We start from the raw sequence: 24434 nt of genomic DNA, 5'->3' as shown, positions 1-24434 counted from the left end.
TCCAGAGGCGGGAGAAAAGAGGAATGAAAAAGTGAAGGTGAGCAGAGAGCCGAGATTTCGGCAGTTTAACCATCAGAGGGTTGCTGGCAGATCTTGTGCGACCTGTAGGAATATTTGGGGGACAGAGCACAGAGAGCTGGGGGTGCAAGGCCGGAGAGGAGTCGGTAGAAGACAGAAAGACCACCTACCTGCCTGCGGTGAGTGAGTGAAAGGCCCTCAGAGATAGCTTCATCGGGGGAGATTCCAATAATTCTGAAAGCTTTGGTTTCAACAGCGTGAAGCCGAGCTAGGTGTGAGGCAGGAGCACCGGCCCATAGGGGAGAACAGTATTCCATTGAGCTGCGGATGAAAGCCTTGTATGTGGTGAGGAGCTCAGGTGTGCCGAGGAAGGACTTCGCACGACGGAGGATGCCCAGTCGGCGACTGGCTTTGGAGGCCAGCTTGGAAATGTGGTTTTCCCAAGAAAGATCATGGCAGATAGTGAGACCCAAAAGCTTGAGCGACAGAACTTCTTGGAGAGGATTGTTGAGAAAGTAGATGGGAGGGTTGTCCAGTCGATCTTTTCGGAGAGACATAGTAAGAGTGTGAGATTTGTCAGGATTGAAAGACATGTTCCACTTGTTTGACCAGTCTGTGATTTTGTCCAAGTCTTCAGAGAGTGAGGAGGCTGCAGACTGCCGATCTGAGGGAAGAGGAATGGAGCGGCAGAGAGTGGAGTCATCAGCAAAGAGATAGAGAGGATTTTCAAGAGAGTCAGAGAGATCATTGATGAAGACCAGAAAAAGCACGGGGCCCAGAACACTGCCTTGTGGAACTCCAGCCTGAACAGGAAGAGGAGATGAGAGAAACCCATTCAGGGCCACACGTTGACTACGACTAGAGAGGAAGTCCGCCAGCCATGCTTGGAGATTTCCATGGATACCAAAGGACGAGAGTTCGGTGAGCAGAGCGGGGTGCCAGACCGTGTCGAAGGCACGTGATATGTCGAGGGAGACAGCTCTAATTTCCTGTTTGGCATTGAGGACCTCCATCCATTGTTGAGACAGCAGAAGCAGCATGTCCAGAGTAGAGTGACCTGGTGTGAAACCAAATTGATGATCAGAGATCAAGCCATTGGAGAAGAGGAAAGATTTCATATCCGAAGCAATGATGGATTCCATGACTTTGCTGATAATTGGGAGAAGGCTGATTGGTCTGTAGTTGCTAGGATCTGTTTTTGCACCTTTTTTGTGCAAAGCGGTGATGTTGGCTGATTTCCAAGCAGATGGCAGTTGACCTTGAGCAAAAGAGAGGGTGAAGAGAACAGAGAGAGGGTGAGATAGAGCGGCAGAGCAGGATTTTAGGACCCGTGGGCTGATGCCGTCGGGTCCAGTTGCAGAATCAGAGTCGAGGGTTGACAGAAACTTTTCCACCTTGTCAGGAGGAAAGGACACGGAGTCCAGGAGCAGCAGGGTACGACTGGGTATGGTGGGTACAGAGAGGGATGGGTTTGGGACACAAGATTTAGAGGCAAACACAGAGTTGAGGCATTCAGCTTTTTCACGTGCGGAGTCAGCTGTGTAGCCGTTTGAGGTAAGGGAGGGGATGGAGGGGGAACAAACACCAGAAACGGATTTGACCAGACGCCACCAGGATTTGGAAGAGGGAGACAGATAAGAGAGTTCGGTCCTGAGAACGGAGAGATATTGTTTCCTGGCTCTCCTGAGGGTGGACACACACTTGTTTCGGGCTTTGTGAAAGGAAATGAGATTTCCCTCCGTTGGATTTGCTTTCCAGGAGACGAAGGCAAGTTGTTTCTGGGCAACAGCCTCACCACAAGCTTCCGTGTACCATGGACGGGAGGAAGGGTATGACAACTGAAGACGAGATGGGATAAATCTGTGCATGAGAGAGAGCAATTTACTTTGGAAGAATTCCCAGGATGAGTTGATGTCAGAGGTGGTAGAGATGGGAGACCAGTCCAGATGATTGATGGCTGCTTGAAGACCGTGCCAGTTGGCCTGAGTGAAATGCCAGACTCGTCAACGCTGAGCAGGCTCCCTGAGGATGGTCAGAGAGATGTCCACTTTAACAAGGACATGATCAGATGATCCGATTGGAGCAGAAGAAGAGCAGCAGACATTTTCAGTGAAGTTAGTCATAACCAAGTCCAGAAGAGAAGATGTTCCGTTGACTGAGATCCGGGTCGGGAAATTGACAGATTGTGTCAGTCCCAGTGAGTCGCAGAAGTCCTTTGCTGAGGAGCCATGGCTGGTGAGAGAGGTACCCACACCCAGCCAACTGGCATGATGACAGTTGAAATCACCACATATGAGGAAGAGAGAGTTTGGATGAGTTGATAGAAGTTGGTCCATATTATCAGACAGCGAGATGTAGATGGAGTCATCACTGTTTGGTGGACGGTACGACACACATATGAACAAGAGGTGGGAGCGAAGGGGAAGCCGTAGCCAGAGGTATTCCTGGGGGTGAGGTGGAGAGAGTGCAGTGCAGGGCGAGTGAGGAAGAGAGTTTTTGATAAAGATAGCAACCCCGCCTCCAGGACGAGGCTCAGGTCTATCATACCGGAGGAGGGAGTAGCCCGGGAGAGATACTAAGGAATCAGAGACATCATAAAGGAGGAAAGTTTCTGTTAAGCAGATCACGTCTGGTTTGACAGAAGCAACCTGTATGGAGAGATCAGTTAAGTTTGAACGAAGGCCCCGGATGTTTGAGGTCCATACCGTTAATGAAGAGGAAGGGGGAGCATCAGATACAGAACAGGGGGGAGGAGGGGTAGGGTAAGATGTGGAAGAGGTGGAAGAGGTAGGGAGAGCTGTTGAAGGTGTGTCAGAGATTTCAGAATAGCTCGGAGAAAGGGAAGGATGGGGCGGACAAAAGGTTTGATGGTGATTGGGTGAGACACAATGAGGTGTTATTTGAGGAGGGGGAAGAGCGAGGCAGAAGGTTGGGGGAGATGGAGGTGAGAGTTGGAAGGGGGAAGAAGCGGGGAGGTCGCTTTGAGGAGGGGGAGTGAGAGGGGGGAAATTGAGAAGCAATGAGGGTGGGGAGATTTGAAGGGGAGGGGTGAGGGGGGAGTTTGGGAGGGAATGGACAAGGGGAGGGATTTGAAAGGGATGGGATATGGGGGAGATTTGGAGGAGAGGGGTGAGGGAGGAGTCTAGGAGGGGAGGGGCGAGGGGGTAGTTTAGGAGGGAGGGGGCAAGGGGGGAGATTTGAAAGGGATGGGTGATGGGGAAGATTTGGAGGGGAGGGGTGATGGGGAAGATTTGGAGGGGAGGGGTTATGGGGAAGATTTGGAGGGGAGGGGTGAGATTGGATTTTAGAAAGTGTACGATTTATGGGAAACGAACATTTATTGCAAAATGAGTTTCTTGTGACCTTCGAGTTAAAAATACGTTTAAGGACGCTGGATGGAGGATGGAGTGCAGGAGAGTTTAGGGAATGTAGAAAAAAGGCACTATAGGAGATGGATATTTTTTTTGGGATGAATTGATTTGGTGAGCAAGTCGAAAGCAGCCTTTTAAAGAAGAAGAAAAAGGTGTTATAAAATATGACGGAATACATAACTTGAGGGGAAAGTGTAAACATTGAAGGTTAATAACTGTGAAAACTATCTGGGGAAATGGGGGAGAAACACGTGGTCGAAGAACGAACGAACGAATAAGAATGAATAAACGAATGAGAACAGAGAAGGAAATGTTTTTTGTTTTTTTTGAGTTGAGATTTACACAAGGAAGTAGGCTATGGGTGAAAAGACTGGGAATACAGAGAACGAAAGTTATTGGATCACAAACGACGGACCGCTGAGAGAAAAACAAAGCCTCAAGGTTGTACAGTGTACACTGTACAAGGCCTCAAGACACGACACGAATTAACACGATTTTCAATACAGGTATGAAAGATTTGCACCGAAAAATCTTCGTCGGGACACAATATACGTACAACACCATAAATAAATACAGTTTTAACGAAAATACAAATGGGAACAATCACTTAACTTCGATTTCAAATCGTTCGCGACACGGCAAAGGCCTTGCTCGCGACACGGCAAACAGACGATCAATTTATCAATATCAAACCTGGAAGATGCTTTCAGAAGTGTCATGTGCAGTGTGCACGGCTGATGGGAGATGTTTTTTTACCTCCGCCACCAAAGGTGGATGGAGGTTATGTTTTCACCCCCGTCTGTCTGTCGGTCTGTTTGTTTGTTTGTTACTTGCCGGAATAGATTCCGGCAAGTATGTTGGTTGGTTGGTTGGTTGGTTGGTTGGTTTGTCTGTCTGTCTGTCTGTGTGCAGTACTATGTCTACATTGTTGCACATAGAATCACTTTACTTTACACACATATTTGTCTTGCCCTGGAATAGATTGTGCCCAATTTTTAACTCTCGGCCCAAGGCCTCCATTATGACATCATAATTCGACAAGTACAAAACTTCAAGAAATTGCATCTTGATTGGATGAACGCCATGTCGGCATAAACTGGTGGAGAAAAAAAAAAAAAAAGATGACGTCATCGGTCACGTGGTTCGGCCGCCATCTTGAAAAAACCGAACATCTTTGCACCTCTATATCTCCGAAAGTGCTGAATAGAAAAAAATGGAGACATGGCTCATTGTAAAGAAGTGTCCATGGGGAATAAAATATGTTTCTGATGAAAAAAAATTTGAATTTTGTTTTCCAAATTTCAGAACATTTGTGTATTTGTGGTTGCATTTGTATAAATTTGTATAAATTTGTGGTTGTGCACACACTTACTCAGTTACATTCCATTGCTTAGCGTATATACATGTATAGATTTCCAGCCATTTTGATCCAAAATGGCCGATAAAAAAGTACAATCCGGCAAGTCCTCGGTCTCTGACCGATTTTTCATTCCGGCAAGTATGTTGGTTGGTTGGTTGGTTTGTCTGTCTGTCTGTCTGTCTGTTTGTCTGTTTGTCTGTTTGTGCACAGTACTACGTCTACATCGTTGCACATAGCATCGCCATACTTTGCACACATATTTGCCTTGCCCTGGAATAGACTGTGCCCAATTTTTAACTCTCTCGGCCCAAGGTCAAGCTCAAGGTCACCCAAAACGTGAAATCAGGGGGGGGGGGGGGGGCTGTCGAGTTTTCATTTGAAATATATTTCAAACCACTATAACTCTAAAAGTACAAGAGATATGCATACACTTACTGTTACTGACATATAGGAAGTCACACGCGACATTTCATTTGGCACCATGACCCTTGAGTGACCTTGAAAGGTCAAACTCAAGGTCAAAAAGTTTTTTTTCTAATGACTCTGTAAAACATTATCCGATTCCCTTCTAACCAACACCAAAATGTTCATTATTCAATTCCCGAAAAATAACGTGACATAAAATGGTCAAAAATGCTTAGTTTTAATTATTTTTGGGGGTCAAAGCTCAGGGGGCCAAGTTTTCATTGAAAATATATTTCAAACCACTATAACTCTGAAAGGACAAGAGATATTCATACACTTACTCAGTTACCTTCCATTGCTTAGCGTATATACATGTATAGATTTCCTGCCATTTTGATCCAAAATGGCCGATAAAAAAACAGTACATTCCGGAAAGTCCTCGGTCTCTGACCGATTTTTCATTTGTTTGTCTGTCTGTCCGTTTGTGAACAAGATATCTCAAAAAGTTGTGGATGGATTTGGACGAACCTTGGTGGACAGGTTGGGTGTGTGACAAGGAAGAATCGATTCAATTTTGGTGAAGATCCGGATTCGGATCCGGCTAGTAGAATTTTTTAAGTGATTCCTCACCATTGGGCCAAAAACGATTTATAGCAGGATATCTCAAAAAGTTATGGACGGATGATTTTGATCAAATGCGATTCTGTATTATGATTTTCTGATCTACTCTGGGATAATAAAAAAAAAACGTAAACTGTTCACCAGGCGGAAGTATGCTCTCTATTGAGTGCAGTTCTAGTTGTTTTTTTTCACACGCGAAAAACCACGAATACACGGGGCACAGGGCCACTAATGTAGAAGCAGGTCACATTTTATCATTCGTGAATACACGTTGTCCACAAACGTTGGCACCCTGAATGTCAGGGTCCAACTTTATATGCATCTACTGTTACGGATCCGTCACTTCCGCCTTTGTTGTTATTATATACTTGTCGGATTTTTAGTTTCAGGTAATATTGTTGTTAAGATTTCTGTGAGAAATAGAGATGACTTTCGTAAAAGGTAAAAATAAATGTTTGTGGAGGAAAAAGAAAAACGTGGCAAAGAAACCAGAAGAGGAGAGAAGAGGAAAATCGGCGGGGAAAGGAGACAGCCGTGAATGGTATCGAGGCTGCGAGCGGACTTCCTCGATATTGGTCGCGAATGAATTGAGGCTTTCCGTGAAAGGGATTGCCCGCAACATCGTCCCATATTGCGATTGCAATTAAACCTGCGTCTCAGGTTTTGGTACCGAGAGTGAACTATTGTTGGCGGGAAAGCAAGCGCCTCCATTACATTACAGATTACCTCCATTACAGACCGACCTGCAATTTTTCCTCGAGGAGGCTGTCCGCCTGGTGAATCGTGTTTTGTCATTGGGATTCCCATATCGACATCATTGAGTGAATTGCCGTTGGTTCCCATATCGACCTCTTCGTGTTGATCGCCGTTGGTTTCCATATCGGCTTAATCGTTGGTGGCCGTGGGGCGTGAATTGCACTCACGTTTTGGGGGATCGTTACCCCGTGCCACCATCTTCTTGACCTCTCACCTCATAACTCCTCATCCTCAGCCGCGCCGATACCTGCCTGTTGTTCTTGCCGTTCTGCACGACTTCGACCTTCACCCAGCGTGGGGATTCATGCACGATTCACCAGGCGGACAGCCTCCTCGAGGAAAAATTGCAGGTCGGTCTGTATGCCGGATTCATGGTCGGATTCATGGTCGGATATTCATATATGGTCGGATTCATGCACGGACTGTTACTATTGTGTATGTGAGAGTTCTTAATACAATTACTTGTTTTGTTCTACACAATTGCATTGGTGTGGTTTTACCATGGTTTATTAGAACACTCAAGATAACAAATCTTTCTGCCGCGTTCCCTCTCGAGACTCTGAGGGGCACCGTAACTGGGGTTTGGGGAGGTAACGCGTAACACTACATACCCCTACCCTTTCCCCCACCCAAACCATTCCTTGCCTTCATCTTATTTTAATGTCCCAACCTCCTTCCTTCTTACACAACCTTAACGTCCATTTCACATCTATTCTTTCCCCTTTTCACCCACCACCCTGCAAACATAATAAATAGATGTTCCCCAAGTGAAAATCCATGAATTTGATGGATAACCTAGACTCGTAGAGGTATGTGTTTCAGAGCCGTGTAGGCCGGGTTTGAATCTTCCCCAATTCTAAACTATCATGCCAGTGTTTTAGAAGCGGGACGATTCATCGATGTACATGCCGACCCTCGAACGGACATTAAACTGGGTGTCCCATTTGTTAGAACGAGTTGGTGTACGATAAAGATCTCATGGTAATGATATGAAGAGGAGGTGAGTTATCACCAGCATCGTGAACAAATTACAAATTCCTACTCTAACCTAAAGGGGGCGCTGTACATCAACGGCACGACCGCATATCCTACAATGATGCAAATCAGAAGTCAGGTGCTGCACATGAAACAATGTCAAGTGAAAAATCAAATTTCAGAGTTTGTAACAGCCAATGAAAGGGGCAATGTGGTGATGGCTTCAAATGGGAATACAAACCGGACATATGAGGCGTACCTGTGCCTCTGAAAATGGTGAACACATGTTCTGTAGGAGGCTGGCCAAGTCCTGTTCACAGTATCCCATCACCAAGAAGACGCTGTGTTTAACATGGAAACAAATGCATTAAAGAACCATGGAGTCTAGCTCAGAACATGGTGAAGAAGTATAACTCTGGTGGATTGAAAACGAAGTACCTTTCAAGGCGAGACCCAACTACCACCTGCTGAAGCTCCACAAGATTGGGATGACGCAAGTGCAGCAACAGTCGAATTTCACGCATACTGCTCACAGGGATACCTTACATCGGAGGAGGGATGGAAACACATTGGTCATCTATCTATAATTCCAGTAATCTCTGTGTGTGTGTGTGTGTGTATGTCTGTCTGTGTGTTTGTTTGTCTGTGACCGCTGTTTCTCGACAACCACGGGTCCGATATACTTGAAACTTGCCAGGTATATTGCTGGGGACCCGAGGATGTGCCTTTTCAAGGTTTCATATTAATCGGACAATTACTTACCGAGATATGTCCAAAAAACGCTTCAACCAATCAGAGAGCAGCGAGCTATCACGTGTGCCGAACGTGGCGGACACACTCTGCCTCGGATGGCACATTTGAGAGCGTATTCATTTATTTCACGTTTGCAAACTATGTTGGCGCTATGTTGGCGTTAAACGATGTTTTAAAACTAATAAAAACGAATTTGCGATTCATTCGCTTTCCTGCGCATTTGTGCACGCGATGGCGATTGCTTTACCAAACTCCGGAAGCCGTTCGCTTTGGACCAAACCATTGCATGTAAATAGAGGGGGGGGTTCTGTGGTCGTTGCGAATGGACCAAACCATTCATGTAAATAGAGGGGGGGGATTGTCACTGTACTCGCAAGCCGTTCGCCGTTCGCTTTGGCGTTGCGAATGGACCAAACCATTTCATGTAAATAGAGGGGGGGGATATAATTTTAGATAGATATATAGTACGGGCATATATATAGTACGGGCATGCCCTAGTTTAAACTAAAGGAGAAAGCACAAATGAAAAGGTCGATGGTAAAAATGTTCATTACAAATTGAGCGAACCCTGTTGTTATTGTAGGCAAAACATTTGTGGAACATTCATCTTGAATAGCTTATGTGTGTCTCAGTTATCCCGTACACATCGCTTTTTTATATGGAAGAAAGATGGAATGATATAGCCCGTGGATCAGATAGGGGTACCATGCACCACCCCCACACCTGAGCAAGGTTGTATTTTTCTGAAGCCTTGGGAAGTCCTGAGCATGAAATCAAATGTTATCATTGAAAATATACAAATGCACGACCTAGTTGGGGCCTTTTAAGGGATGTACCCTAAAATGTGAATCGCAGCTCTGCGTCGAACGTGAATTCCAAACATGGATCGAAGGAATCCAAAATGATTGAATACACACGTTACATATCATATGAATGAATGAATGAATGAATGAATGATCGTTTTAAGGCCATTTTCCCCGCTAGAGCGGGGGTTAGCCTTGCGGGTCCCATGACAATCATGGTTCCCTGTTGGAGGCAATGTTTTTATGGCCGGATGCCCTTCCTGATGTTACATATCATATTAAAGCTCATTTCCTTCTGCTTGATTAGACATGTTCTGTAGGTTGCTATATTGCCCATTTGTTCAGTTAGTCCACTTTGAGCAGGTATACCCAAATTTTCCATATATACCTAAGGCCGTTTACTCAAATCTTCAACATTTTGTATTTTCTATGTGGACATTTGGAAAATATAACATGGTAATGATCTATTCCATGGTAATGATCTGTTGTCCAATGGATGGATCTGTGGATCTGTAATCCACCTTACCAAATGATCTACATCTACAAAATGAAGCAGATATCACGTTACTGTATTATGTAATCATACTTATAACAGCTCACCTTCCTTCAATCTCTTGTATTCACTCACCAGTCTCTTGTATTCTATTTTCAAATCCACATTCATGTAAAATAGATCTGACGGACCAGATCCACCTTCAAAGCGTTGTAATGATGATCGAAGTGTCGGACAAGATACCCAACAGAATCCGTCATACATCATTCATATCCCAGGACGACAACGTGGATAACTTCAACTACTATCTGCTTATAAGGAGTGATGGCAAAATTGCTAGGTTGAAGGAGATATGCAAGCAAAGACTCTCTCAACCTTTGGGTTCAGTCCACCTTACCAGATGACAGAAACATGAAACGTATCCCTGATGTCATCATAGAGCATGGAGCATAACATGAAGGAGCATTGGAAAGAATTAAATAATGATAAAATAATGAAAATGCAAAAATTTGCCAGAAATAAGGAGACATTTTAGACGACAATGAAAGGACAAAGGTTTAGACAACATGAAGGAGCATTAGAAAGATTTAAATAATGATAAATCATAAAAACGCTATACATACATATACACATACAGTCACGTGAAAAAGTAAGTACACCCCATGTAAAGTTTTGACTTTTTCAACATATTTCAACATACAGCTATTTGATCTTCATTTCAACAATATTGATAGATAAAGGTAATATAATATAACAAATATCATGAAGCATTTACATTTTGTAGTCCACTGTATAATTTAAATAAACATAAATGCAAATTTCGCATGTGGAAAAAGTAAGTACACCTCGACATTTATCACTACTTCAAATACCTAAAATTAGAATCAGGTGCACCAGCTCAGGCGCAAACGATTAGAACATCGTTAGAGAGGAGCTTGGAGGAACCTGTCTTATTTAAACCTCAGACATTTAGTTTGGTTTGCTCTTTGTTGTTGAAGTGTGCGGCGTCACCATGCCTAGATCAAAAGAGCTCTCTGAGGCCTTCAGAAAGAAGGTTATAGATGCCTACGAGTCTGGGAAGGGATTTAAAAAGATCTCCAAACAATTTGAAATCAATCATTCGACTGTCCGGAAGATCATCTACAAGTGGAGAAGATTCCAAACAACTGCCAACTTGTTCAGGCCAGGCCGCCCCAGCAAGTTCAGCCCGAGAGCAGACCGCAAGATGCTGAAAGAAGTCTCGAAGAACCCCAGAATGTCATCACGGGACCTACAGGTAGCTCTTGCCACTGTTGATGTCAAAGTGCACAAGTCTACCAATTAGAAAGAGGCTGCACAAATTTGATCTACATGGGAGGTGTACCAGGACGAAACCTTTGCTGTCCAAAAAGAACATCAGTGCAAGACTAAAGTTTGCCAATGAACACCTGGGCAAAGACCAGCACTTCTGGAACAATGTGCTCTGGACAGATGAGTCAAAGGTAGAGCTATTTGGCCACAGTACCAGAAGACATGTTTGGCGAAAACCAAAGACAGCATTTGACCACAAGAACCTGATACCAACTGTAAAGCATGGTGGTGGAAATATTATGGTTTGGGGCAGCTTTGCTGCATCAGCGCCTGGGCAGCTCACCATCATAGAATCCACTATGAATTCTTCATTGTACCAGAGGGTGCTTGAGGATAATGTGAGGCGGAAAGCTGAAGCTCAACGGAAGGTGGACCTTGCAACATGACAATGACCCTAAACATACCAGTAAATCCACCAAGGAATGGCTGAAAAGAAAGAAATGGAGGGTTCTGGAATGGCCAAGTCAAAGCCCAGATCTAAATCCCATTGAGATGTTGTGGGGGGATTTGAAACGAGCTGTGCATGCAATTGTGCATGCTGTGCAACAATTTTTGGTTGAATAAATTATTGCAAAGTTAATTTTTTCATTGTTTTTTGTTTAATTAGATCACCTTTATCTATAGATACTGTTTAAATGAAGATCAAATATTGATATGTCCACATATGTTAAAAAGATTTTAAAAAACTTTCGTGGGGCGTACATACTTTTTCCACATGTGAAATTTGTATTTATGTTTATTTAAATTATACAATGGACGACAACAACAACAACAGGCATTTTAAGGCCATTTTCCCTGCAAGAGCGGGGGTTAGCCTTGCGGTCCCCATGACAATGTTCTCCATTTTGCCCTATTTTCTGCATCTCCCCTTGTTAACCCCCTTGCCCGCATTTCTTCTTCAACCATCTTTAGCCAAGTCTTTCTCGGTCTTCCCCGTCCTCTACTTCCTTCTACATTCATTTCCATCACTCTTTTCAACCAGTCACTTTCATCCTTCCTCAACACATGACCAAACCAGCTCAACCTGTTTCTCTTCACAGCATCCATCACAGGCTCTATTCCCATCATCTTTCGCAATTCATCATTTGTCTTCCTCTCTCTCAACGATACTCCACACATCCACCGAACCATTCGCATTTCCACCCTTTCCAGCCTTCATTGCTGCTCTCCGTTCATTACCCATGTCTCACTCCCATAAATCATAACACTTCTCACACATGCAGCATACACCTTTCCCTTCAGCTTCAATGACACTCCCCTCCTCGTCAGCATGCCACTCAGTTCCCGAAACTTCTTCCATGCACATCTCACTCGAGCAATCGTTGCCGAGTCCGACCCACCTTCTCCATTCAGTATGTCTCCAAGGTAACAAAATGTTTTCACACCTTCCAGCTTCACACCATCTCCAAGATCCAACTCAACATTTCCTCCATCTGCAGCTCCCTCTGTGCACACCTTACACTTGAATGTAGCTACCACACTGGTTAATGACCCTCTCAAACCACTACATTTTTGATGAACCCACTCAGCGCACATTGTACATTGAATGGAATTCACTCCGACACCCTTCCTGTACACAGCACACGGCCACTTCCCAGTTTTTTCCACCTTACCACATGCTTTACCACTTGCCATCACCTTGGTTTTTCCGATATTCACCTTCAGACCTTTTGTCTCCATGCACTCCTTCCACTTGTTCATCTTCTCCTTCAGTCCATCCATACTTTCTGCAATCAACACCAGATCATCTGCAAACAACAACTCCCACGGTAAACCCTCCTTTACGTTCTGAGCCAGCACCTCCATCACAGCTACAAATAGTAGTGGACTTAGTACCGACCCCTGATGCACTCCCACCTTCACCTCAAACTCACCACTGTTCCCGTCCTTCATCCTTACAGCTGTGCGCGCTCTTTTGTACATTGCCATCACTACTCTGATCAACCATTCCTCCACTCCTAACTTCCTTAATGCCCATGTCACTACTTCACGTGGAACCCTATCGAATGCTTTCTCCAGATCAACAAACCCAAGAAACAACTTCTTCCTCTTCTCCATATACTTCTCCTGCAACTGCCTCACAATAAAAAGCGCATCTGACGTTCCTCTTCCTGGCATAAATCCAAACTGAATTTCGTCAATCTTCACTTTCTTCCTTATCCTCCTCTCCAACACCCTTTCCAATACCTTCATTCCATGCTCCAATAACTTTATCGCTCGATACGAGCCACAGTCCAGAGGGTCACCTTTCCCCTTGTATAGAGGGACGAGGGTACTCAGTTCCCAATCCACTGGAATGCGGCCTTCTTTCACCACCAGATTACAGATCTCTGTCATTCTCTTCACACCCCAATTTCCCGCTGCCTTCAACATATCTCCCACAACTCCCGTCGGCCCTCCCGCTTTTCTACTCTTCATTGCTTTTATCGCTTCCTCAACTTCCTTCTCGGTTATCTTCTCTGCCGGTCCTAAAACTGGGTTACTCTCTATGTTGCCATCCCATTCATTCTCTGCATTCAACAGTATTTCCATATATCTCTTCCATCTCCCTTTAATTCCATCTGAGTCCACAACGATTTGTCCCACTTCATCCTTCAAGCAACTCACCCCCATCACATCACACCTCTCTTTCGCCATCTGCTTTGCAATCCTGAATACCGCTCTCTGACCCTCTTCCGAATCCAGGCGTTCTCCGAACATTTTCCTACATGCCTCCTGTGCCTTTGCTACCTCTTACTTTGCAGCCTTCTTGGCTGCCTTATAACATTCATGCTCTGCCTTTTCTGCCCCCATACCCTTCGCCTTCTGCCACTCCTTGAACTTCTTCCTCTTCTCGTCAATCCTCTTTCCAACTTCATCATCCCACCACCATGTTTCCGAGTGCCTCGGTGGTCCTTTTGTCCATCCACATACCTCACTAACGGCTCCCAACAGACTATCTTTCATTGACATCCAACCTCTTTCAAGCTCAACCACATCATCCTCCACCATACTCAGCCTCTCTTTTAATGCCTCCCTCACTGTCACCTCTTTCAACCTCCACACCTTCATTCTCGGTTGGTACTTCACCCGCCGAGCTCTCCTCGCACCTTTCACCCTTATGTCGCAGACAACCAAGTGGTGCTGTGAAACAGCCTCCTCCCCCGGGATCACCTTTGTGTCCTGGAGGTGCCCCCTATCTCGCCTACGCACCAGCAGGTAGTCAACGGTTGTCGTCGACCCACCTGACGTGTATGTAACAAGCTCATTATCCTCTTTCTGGAACTGAGTATTACAAATCAACAAATCAGCTCCATCAGCAAACTCCAAAATCCTTTCACCTTCTCCATTTCTCACACCATATCCGTAACCCCCATGAACTCCCTCAAAACCGTCCATACTCCTTCCCACATGTCCATTTAGATCTCCTCCGACCACAACAACTTCCTCATCTTTCACGTTTTCCATCAGCTTCTCTATAGCACACCAGAACTTGTCCTCTTCATCGCTCCGACCAACCTGCGGAGCATATCCCGAGATGACGTTCACCAAGAGCTTTCTAATCATCAACCTTTCACTCACTCTAGTCACACTCAGCACACTGTCTACAAACTCCTCAGAAAACAGGACACCAACACCATTCACGCCCTCCGGGCACCCTTGCCACACAAACTTGTATTTCTGTCCCTGCCTACCCTTCACCATTGTCACACCACTTCCCTTCCATCTCATCTCTTGCACACAACATGTGTCCACTCTTCTTCTGACCAATACTTCCACCACTTCTCCTGATCTGCCTGTCATTGTCCCTACATTCCATGTCCCAAATCTCAGAAACCGATCTCCACCTCGGGCATCAGACGTTTCGTCGTCATAAATGGAATGATTTCCACCCTTGCTTCGATCGGGTTCCCTACTTTGAGTTTTGACGAGAGGGAGTGGGGTCCCCCACGGGGTACTTCGGGCTGTACCCTGCCCATATGTAGTCGTAATTGTCATGGTTCTCTTTTTGAGGCAATGTTTTTATGGCCGGATGCCCTTCCTGATGCCAACCCTTTTAGTCGCCTCTTACGACACGCAGGGATACGGTGTACCTATTCTAAACCAGGGTACACACCGGGAATGTGGTACAACTGTGTTATACCGGTCAAAAATTATACAATGGACTACAAAATGTAAATGTTTCATGATAGTTGTTATATTATATCACCTTTATCTATCAATATTGTTGAAATGAAGATCAAATAGCTGTATGTTGAAATATGTTGAAAAAGTCAAAACTTTACATCGGGTGTACTTACTTTTTCACGTGACTGTACAATATATTAACATCTTGTTTTAAAAAAAAGTGTCTTTTGTTGTACATTCTACATTAGTGTGCCCTACACAATATGTCATATATCACAGGGCCACGAATGTAGAAGCAGGTCGCATTTTATCATCCGTGAATACGCGTTGTCCACAAACGTTGGCACCGTGAATGTCAGGGTCCAACTGTATATGCATCTGCTGTTACGGATTTGTCACTTCCGCCTTTATTGTTATTATATACTTGTAGGATTTTTAGTTTCAGGTAATATTGTTGTTAAGATTTCTGTGTGATATGAAGATGACCTTAGTAAAAAAAGTAAAAGGTAAAAAGAAATGTTTGTGGAGGAAAAAGAAAAACGCGGCAAAGAAACCAGAAGAGGAGAGAAGAGGAAAATCGGCGGGGAAAGGAGACAGTAGTCAGGTTCACTATGTTTTTTCGTTCAAAATCATGGTAGATTAGCAAACCTATACATTTTTGGAAACGTTATTACATGGAAAATCTGAAAATCAATGTTTACATTTGCCAATTCCGACCAATTCGATTCGACCAATTCGACTCGACCAATTCGACCATTCGACCAATCGTTTCGATCGACCATTCGACCAATTCGATCGATTCGATTCGATCGACCAATTCGATTTGCCAATCAATTTGACCGACCTTTGCTTGTGTGGAACGGACTGTGAAAACGATGCGGACTATATTGTCGGATACGACACACAGGACAGTGATGAGGAACTCGAAATGGCATATTCTGTAATCGTGTATGTTTGATGCCATTGACTGCCTGTATATTTTGTCATTGACTGCCTGTGTAGATGTGAAGTTATACTGACTGCATGTGTATATATGATTTTGCTGACTGCCTGTGTATGTTTGGTGATATGAATTATTGTGACACATTTTGATGTTATTAACTGCCTGTACAAAATGATAACATGTATTTGATTATGCAACTTATCGCGAATATAAAGACAGTATTTTGCAATTCAAAACCTTTGATTCGTGTCTTACCATTCCCCATAGCACTAATTTGATACTTTCATTGGATTCCTTGTCCCTGAAAATATAGGTTTAGTATATTTTAAAAAGTTTTTAGGGTAATTAGAGGCAGAAATAGAACAAAATATGTATTTTACAGTGGCCATTTTGAAAATCCAAAATGGCCGCCATACAGGTATCTCTCCAAATGTAAACATTGATTTTTAGTTTCCTTATGCTATAACCTTTCCAAAAATGTATAGGTTTGCTAATCTACCATGATTTTGAACGAAATATAATTTATTGACATAGTGAACCTGACTACAGCCGTGAATGGTATCGAGGCTGCGAGCGGACTGCCTCGATATTGGTCGCAGATGAATTGAGGCTTTCCGTGAAAGGGATTGCCCGCGACATCGTCCCATATTTCAATTGCAATTAAACCTGCTTCTCAGGTTTTGGTACCGAGCGTGAACTATTGTTTCATGAAAACTATTATACATATATATTGTTTTTAAGTGTCTTGGTTTAGGAAAACGATTATACAAATATCTTGCTTAAAAAAAAAAAGTCTTGTTTTAAGAAAACGATAATACATATCTTGTTATAAAAAAGTTTTGCTTGAAGAAAACGATTATACATAAATCTTGTTTTTAAGTGTCTTGATTTAAGAAAACGATTATACATATATCTTGTTTTTGTTTTTTTTAAGTGTCTTGTTTTAAGAAAACGATTACACATATCTTGTTATAAAAAAGTTTTGCTTGAAGAAAACTATTATCCATATATCTTGTTTTTAAAAAAGGTATGCTTAAAGAAAACTGATACATATATCCTTTAAAAAAATTTTTTGAGTGTCTTGATTTGAGAAAATACATTCATACATAGATCATTTTTGTGCTGTTTTAACAACATATAATTATACATATATCTTAAGAAAAGTTTCCTTGAGAAAATCTTTGCACAGGAATTTTCATATTGAGGAAAACTTTTGTGCCCCACTCCCAAGAAATATTTTCTTGTTCTTGATTTTTTTTTCTTTATATTCAAAAATCTTTTTTGCAGCATAGGTTCAGGACAGCTCTTGGGAAGGTATGGTGTGAAGGAGTATTTTATCATAATATGGGCAAACAAGACGAGTGTATTTTTGGGAAACAATAGTGAGGGAATAAAGAAAAAAGATGAGTGAGTGAAGCAGGACAAAGGACAGTATGCGAGAAAACCAAACAACATCCTTTATCACCCAAACAGGTACCACGAAAACCCATAAACAAATAGGCACATGGAACACAGAGGATGGTGATGGGCATACAAACGTTTTACAATAATTTAACAAAAAACGAGAGATGCGTGCAATTCATCTACATGACACATGGCAGAAATGAGCTCATCAATATGGAACGATGGAAGCATGGCTAAGGTCCATACATAACGGGAAATAACCATTTTAGAAGCAAAGAGGGAGGAATTGTCTTACCATCTTTCTCTTTATCCATCCGAACTTTCTTCAAAGCCACGACCTCATTGGTTCTGAGGTCACGGGCACGATCTGAAGGCAGGGAGTCATGAGTGTTTATAAGGAATACATACCATCTCATATAAACCTTTTTCCCCCCATTTTTAACAATACCCTATGCACATTCTCCATTCTGGATTGAAAGGATTTTATGGATTAATTGGCGCATTGCCATTGGTGGAGGCGGGGCGCCAAAACCCGAGGAAGAAAAGGACAAGACCGAGCAGATGTCACTCGACATGAGCAAGGCCGGGGACACATCCACAGCTGCTTATCATCACTATATTGAATGTTGTATGTGGGCAATGCTCGGGTTGGTGGAGACTGTGGGGTCTTTCCCGTTATAAATGCTTGAAGGTGGCTCGTTAAAGAGCTTAGATGGACAAAATCTTTATTAGATGTGTCAGAGGATTGGGGACCAGATGAAGAAAGTCACTTGTGTTTGTTGGGTGGGTCTATGACAGGTTGCTCGTTGGTGGGGATGGGGTGGTATGGGGATGCGGTAGATGTGGGTGGCATGATTGTTGGGGAGGGTGTGCTTGTTGATGGGAGTACTTCATGTGTTTCTGGCATTGGAGGTGCAGAGGGAGTGGGTGACAGTCTGCGTGTGATGGGTACTGGTGAGAGTGTGGGTGATGGTGAGGTGGCTAGTTGTGCCCGTGGGGATGCTATGGTTGGGTGTGGGTGCGGGGGGGTTCAAACAGTGGTGATGGTGTAGTGGGTTGCAATTATTGTTGCTGTGTTATACCGGTCAGTTCTGATTGAACAGACCAGCAGCACGAAGATAGCCGATCGATCTCACAGGAGCGACCCAGAGATCCCTCACATCCAAGATATCGTGCTCTTGCCGAAAGTCAAATATCTGAGGTCTTCGCTCCAAGCTGATAGATTTCTCGATCCAGGCTGCTGCATATAAATCAGACATCATCTACTGTATTTAACAGAATGCTTCCTCCCCCGGGACGTCCCTGACTCCTCAGTGTCTCCTCGATTATTTCTTCTCCGATTTGATAGGCCTGAACCATGCCCCAGCGGCAGAGTTTCACTTTACATCAATAACTCAATTTCTCACTGCATTTGTACTGATCTTACACCTCCCAACCCCCAGGAGTACCTCTGGTTGTGACTCCCTCCTCTTCCACCACTAGTTTGTCTGTGTTGTACCCGCTTCCTAACAGTGATGACTCCATCTACATCCATCTCAGACAACATGGACCATCTTTTAACCACTCATCCCAACTCTGTCTTCCTCATATGTGGCGATTTCAATAGTCACCATGGTAATTGGCTGAGTGTTCGTACCCCTCTCACCAGCCATGGCACTTCAGCAAAGGACTTCCGTGGCTCCATGGGACCGACTCAATCTTTGAAGTTTCCAACCCAGATTTCTTCCAATGGCAAATCCTCCTTGCTGGACCTGGTGATTACCACCTTCCCTACAAATGTCTCCTGCTCTTCCTCTGCACCAAAAGGTTCATCTGATCACGTGATTGTGAAGGTAAACATCTCTCTGGACATTCTCAAAAATCTGCCTCAACACCGGCGAGTCTGGCATTTCCCTGAAGCAGATTGGCAGGGGACTACAAGCAGCCATCTCTCTTCAGGACTGGTTTCCCATATCTACTGCCCCTGATGTTAACTCAGCCTGCAGATTATTATATAAAGGTGTGTTTCTTTCTAAATAATGTCCAATCAAATGAATTGGCCACAGGTGGACTCCAACCAAGTTGTAGAGACATCTCAAGGATGATCAAAGGAAAACGGATGCACCTGAGCTCAATTTGGAGTGTCATAGTAAAGGGGTTGAACACTTATTGACTTGAGGCATTTCAGCTTTTAATTTTTAATTATTTTGTAAAGATTTCTAAAAACAATTCCACTTTGCCATTATGGGGTATTATGTGTAGATCAGCGACAAAAAAATCTCAATTTAATCAATTTAAAATTTAGGCTGTAACACAACAAAATGTGCAAAAAGTCAAGGGGTGTGAATACTTTCCGAAGGCCCTGTATGTCTCAAACTATGTCTACTCTAGAAGTACTTCGTAGCTGTGATGTTATTGTTAACGTTTGTGACTTGTGACGTTTGTTTGTGACGTTTGTGACTGACCGACGTGGTCCCTGAAGCTGCACAAGCTCCCTCCAGAGGCAGGTGAGCAGCTTCGTTCGCGACCGCGGATAAGATGTTAATTTGCCGAGCGGATGGCAGCCGCGGCACGAACCGTTAACAAAGACTAACCCGATCCTGAACGTTGGCCAAATCGTGCCACAGGTGTGCAATGATGGAAACCTCTAAAGCGACCGAAAGAGCATAAAGAAGAAGAAGACAAAGTAGGGAATAACAGGGTTTATTACTATTTACACACAACTAAAGCAGAAAGGAAAGGAAATACGATTTACAAGGCAATGGAAGGAGCAGGAGACATAGTGCAATGATTAGCTTAACTATACAAGCTTAATTAATACCTCAGGACAACATGAAAGACAGACGAACGATCACACTTACACGGGGAAATGCAGGCAGGAATGAATGGCTGAAGGTGGATGGCTTGGAGAGGCAAGGAAGGTTCAGCGGGGACTGGGCACGGTCGGGCCGGAAGGCACCGCCGTCAAAAAGCCGAGCCGTGCGAACTCCCGCGGTTCCAAACTGCGCGGGCGAAGTTCCTTTCTCCGCACTGCTGCGCCGCGCGCTCCTTGCGTTGCCTCGGTCCGTATCTCCTCTGCAGCGCGGCACGTATCTCAGCTGCTTGGACTCATCTGCAGTGCATCTGCGTAGCTCATCTCCAGCGCATCTCTGGTGGGGGCATCTCCCGCGGGTTATATAAGCCCCACCCTTGAACCTTTGCGAACCTCCCAGATTGTTCTCTCTCTGCCCTCTCAAGCCAAACCCCTTATACTTGGTTGGTTGTTCGGGGCTGGCTCACTCCTCCCCTCTATGACGAGGTGGAGACACGCCTTTCTTCTTCCAACCGACGGCGTGCTCAATGGAGTCCATTTGCGGCGAAAACCATCCAAACCTGACACTTTGCAGATGGGACCTACTCTTATTTAATTCGGTGCAATGGAGAGTCAAACTATTGGGAAACACAGCCTTAAACTACATAGAATAAGGGAATAACTATTTAAAAGGATATATGGTGCCCTGCGTGTAGGTTTATGGAATTAACTAAGAGGACGAGCTTCGACCTTTCTTTACATTACGGAGGGTGACATTTCCACACAACAAAACCATAATTCTCACATTCTTTACACTTTCTCAAATTCGTTACATTATGTATGGTGTTATTTGCGTACTCCTCGAATGTACCCGATGTTCTCACAGAGAGAAAATGAGCACCTGTTGTAGCATCAATATTTTGGCATCAATTGATGGAGCATGTGTGGGTAAAATTAAATAAAATTTACGGGGAAAATACCAGCATGGCATGGTGGTTTCAGAAATCTTGATTTAAAACTAAAAGTGTTAAATAAATGTGTTTGCTTAAAGAAGTGAAAAATAAATAACACTTGTTCTTGCTGAAAGCAGCAGAAGTGCTCGTCAATAAGGTCGTGTGTGCATTTCGACACATATCTTCAGTCTTCACCAAGATAAACTTGTTTTTGCTTAGCCTAGCCCAACCAAAGCATTTATCAGATGATGTAACTTGGCATTCAACTGAAACCAAGAGTGGTGAAGATGCAACCAGAAGCTACGTTTGCTGACAACTGAAGGATTTGTAAATCCTGCCTCGGAGCTTTTGTGTATATATATTCATATATATATATATATATATATATATGACAATTGAACCTTGCTGGTTCAGAGGTGAGCTTGGTGTTTGAAAAATGCGACCTTCTCCCCAAGTGTGGTATATACAATAAATGGTCATTTTGAAATACAGTGAAGCTTCTTAGATTTGTCAGAGTAAATCTAGTGCTTCCACACGTCACACTGCAGTTATCTTTTCAAGACATCCTGGGGGATCTGACATCTCTTTGCCTCATTCGTCCTCCTTTTGACATTCATGGTGGGGAGGGACGGTTTTTGATGTGGAAAAAGTCCTCGAGATCTTCTTCTCTCCTTTGACTGGCAATGTACAGGCTTAACAAGCGTTACGCCTAGGTCCCCTGTCGGTGAAATGATGCGAGTTGACAAAGTGAAAGACGCAAGGCGGCCATCTTGGATTTTGACGTGGCGACCAAATTTTCAATAGCGTTCTTCCTTATGCCTAGATACACCCACACACCAGATTAGAAATTGGTACTTCGCTTATTTTTCAAGATATTCCGCTCACAAGGTTCAGACATACATGGCGGCGGCCATCTTGGATTTTGACGTGGCGACCCAATTTTCAATAGCGTTCTTCCTCATGCGTAGATACACCCACACACCAGACTAGACGTTAGTAGTTCATTTATTTTTCAAGATATTTCGCTCACAAGGTTCAGACATATATATGGTGACGGCCATCTTGGCTTTTGCCGTGGCGACCGAATTTTCAATAGCGTTCTTCCTTATGCCTAGATACACCCACACACCAGATTAGAAGTTGGTACTTCGCTTATTTTTCAAGATATTCAGCTCACAAGGTCCAGACATACATGGCGTCAGACATACGTGGCGGCGGCCATCTTGGATTTTGACGTGGGTTGCACCCACACACCAAATTTGAATGCGGTCCTCGCTTACGCACGCACGCATGCACACATGTACGCACGTACGGGAAAACCAGTCCCCCTTTCGCTCCGCGGTGCGACGGGGGACAAAAGGAGTGAACATTCATTTTTCAATTCCAATACTTTCATCTTATCTTTGGATGGAACTGTTTCCTTTGGCTTACTGAATAGAGTTGGCCTACTTTGGCCTACTTATCTTTGGAACTACTAATTCAGTTCCTTTCTGGTAACTACAGGTAAAACTAACATGGTTTCAGGTTGTATCTGTAGAGAGATAAGTTATAAATCAAAGGAGGTAGTGTTAGTACTGTATAGGAATTTCATGAGGGCCTCATCTAGAATATTGTGTGCAGTTTTGATCACCACAACTCAGGAAGGACGCAGCTGCCATCGAGAGGGTTCAATGTAGGAATACTAGATTGCTTCCTGGCCTAGCTAGACTGAGCTATGAGGAGCGACTGAAGGAGACAGGACTTTAAACATTAGAAAGGAGGTGGCTACGCGGAGATATGATGGAGATCTTTAAGATAATGAAAGGTAAAGATAAAATAAAAAAATTCAGAAGAGTTGAATGTGAAACGAACGTCATGTTGGACATGGAAATGGAGCATCACTTACAGACAATGCCATAGGTGCCCTCGCCAATGCGGTTCAGCTTCTCAAACTCCGTTACAGCACGACATCTCCCCAGCTGTACAAAAAAAATAAACATTTTTTATTTATTTAAACGTACACAAAGTAAAGTTTAAACATCACCACCTGTGCTCAACCTCACTGAGACGCCTCATTTGTTGTAACTTCATGTCTGCTTGGGAGAATGGCGGGAGGAGCGGAAAGCGGGGTGGTTGTGGTAGTTAAATTACCCCATCAGTCGTGAACTTTGGTGAGTACGTCTTAAATAGCTCACTACTCGATCGCGGAGTGCTCCTGTCAAGTGAGCCCTCAGTCAGGACATCAATTACAATTTGGCAAGTTGACCAGCACGTGAATATCAATCAATCAATCAAAATGGTTTATTAAAAGCATGTCTGGCAGCCAATGGCTGAATTACACATGTATACTTATTCATAATTTACAATTAATGATTGCTTCCAAGATAAAAAATATATATGCAGACTTGTATAACGTGTGAAAAATAAGGATCGATACAATAATATGAGGTTACAATAATAATAATACAAGATGCAGCAAGATGCAAATTATGAAATGCATTTAAACCAATACAAAGTTGGGCAACACAAAAAAGCATCACGAAAAATATGAAAGGTAATATAAAGTATTGCAATTAAAAATATCAAAATAATGAAGTAGATCATATTAATTGGAACAAAACAATCAATTGTGGTGAAGTAGATCCAGAGTGGTGCAGAGCAAAGGCAATTGTGGTGGAGTAGACCCAGAGTGGTGCAGAGCAAAGGCAATTGTGGTGTAGACCCAGAGTGGTGCAGAGCAAAGGCAATTGTGGTAGAGTAGACCCAGAGTGGTGCAGAGCAAAGGCAATTGTGGTAGAGTAGACCCAGAGTGGTGCAGAGCAAAGGCAATTGTGGTAGAGTAGACCCAGAGTGGTGCAGAGCAAAGGCAATTGTGGTAGAGTAGACCCAGAGTGGTGCAGAGCAAAGGCAATTGTGGTAGAGTAGACCCAGAGTGGTGCAGAGCAAAGGCAATTGTGGTAGAGTAGACCCAGAGTGGTGCAGAGCAAAGGCAATTGTGGTAGAGTAGACCCAGAGTGGTGCAGAGCAAAGGCAATTGTGGTAGAGTAGACCCAGAGTGGTGCAGAGCAAAGGCAATTGTGGTAGAGTAGACCCAGAGTGGTGCAGAGCAAAGGCACCATGAAGTGTAGCAAGAAACCCCCCCCCCCCCCCCAAAAAAAACCTGTACCGAGCCTCTCCATGAAGTGTAGCGAGAAAATAAATAAACAAGAAGACATCAAGCAGAGCACGATACTTGCAAAATCCACACCTGCCCCTCCAAATAAGGTTGCCATTGATTCTTCAAATTGTCCATTTCATCCAGATTAAAATTGACGATTTTGATCAAAGCTTGGGTCAATAGGATGAAAAGTGGCGATTTTTCAGATGAAAATTG

General features: G+C 43.8%; 1 protein-coding gene across 5 annotated transcripts in view; it reads right to left on the bottom strand.

Annotated features, from left to right (window-relative positions):
• CDK10 (cyclin dependent kinase 10) overlaps positions 1–24434 on the bottom strand; it is a 74615-nt gene that overhangs the window by 45089 nt on the left and 5092 nt on the right. For all 5 annotated transcript variants that reach the window (XM_078771575.1, XM_078771576.1, XM_068107222.2 and 2 more), the window contains 4 exons: positions 22968–23040; positions 17655–17726; positions 7945–8047; positions 7766–7847 (listed from right to left, as the gene is read on the bottom strand). In XM_078771575.1, the coding sequence (XP_078627701.1) occupies positions 7766–7847; positions 7945–8047; positions 17655–17726; positions 22968–23040 (330 nt within the window). The remainder of the gene's footprint in view (positions 1–7765; positions 7848–7944; positions 8048–17654; positions 17727–22967; positions 23041–24434) is intronic.

Source organism: Myxine glutinosa, chromosome 2, assembly GCF_964187855.1.
Source record: "Myxine glutinosa chromosome 2, kmMyxGlut1.1, whole genome shotgun sequence".
In the NCBI taxonomy this organism is placed as follows: Eukaryota; Metazoa; Chordata; class Myxini; order Myxiniformes; family Myxinidae; genus Myxine; species Myxine glutinosa.
Note: the sequence above shows the minus strand (reverse complement) of the source record. Positions and strands in the feature narration are given on the sequence as shown.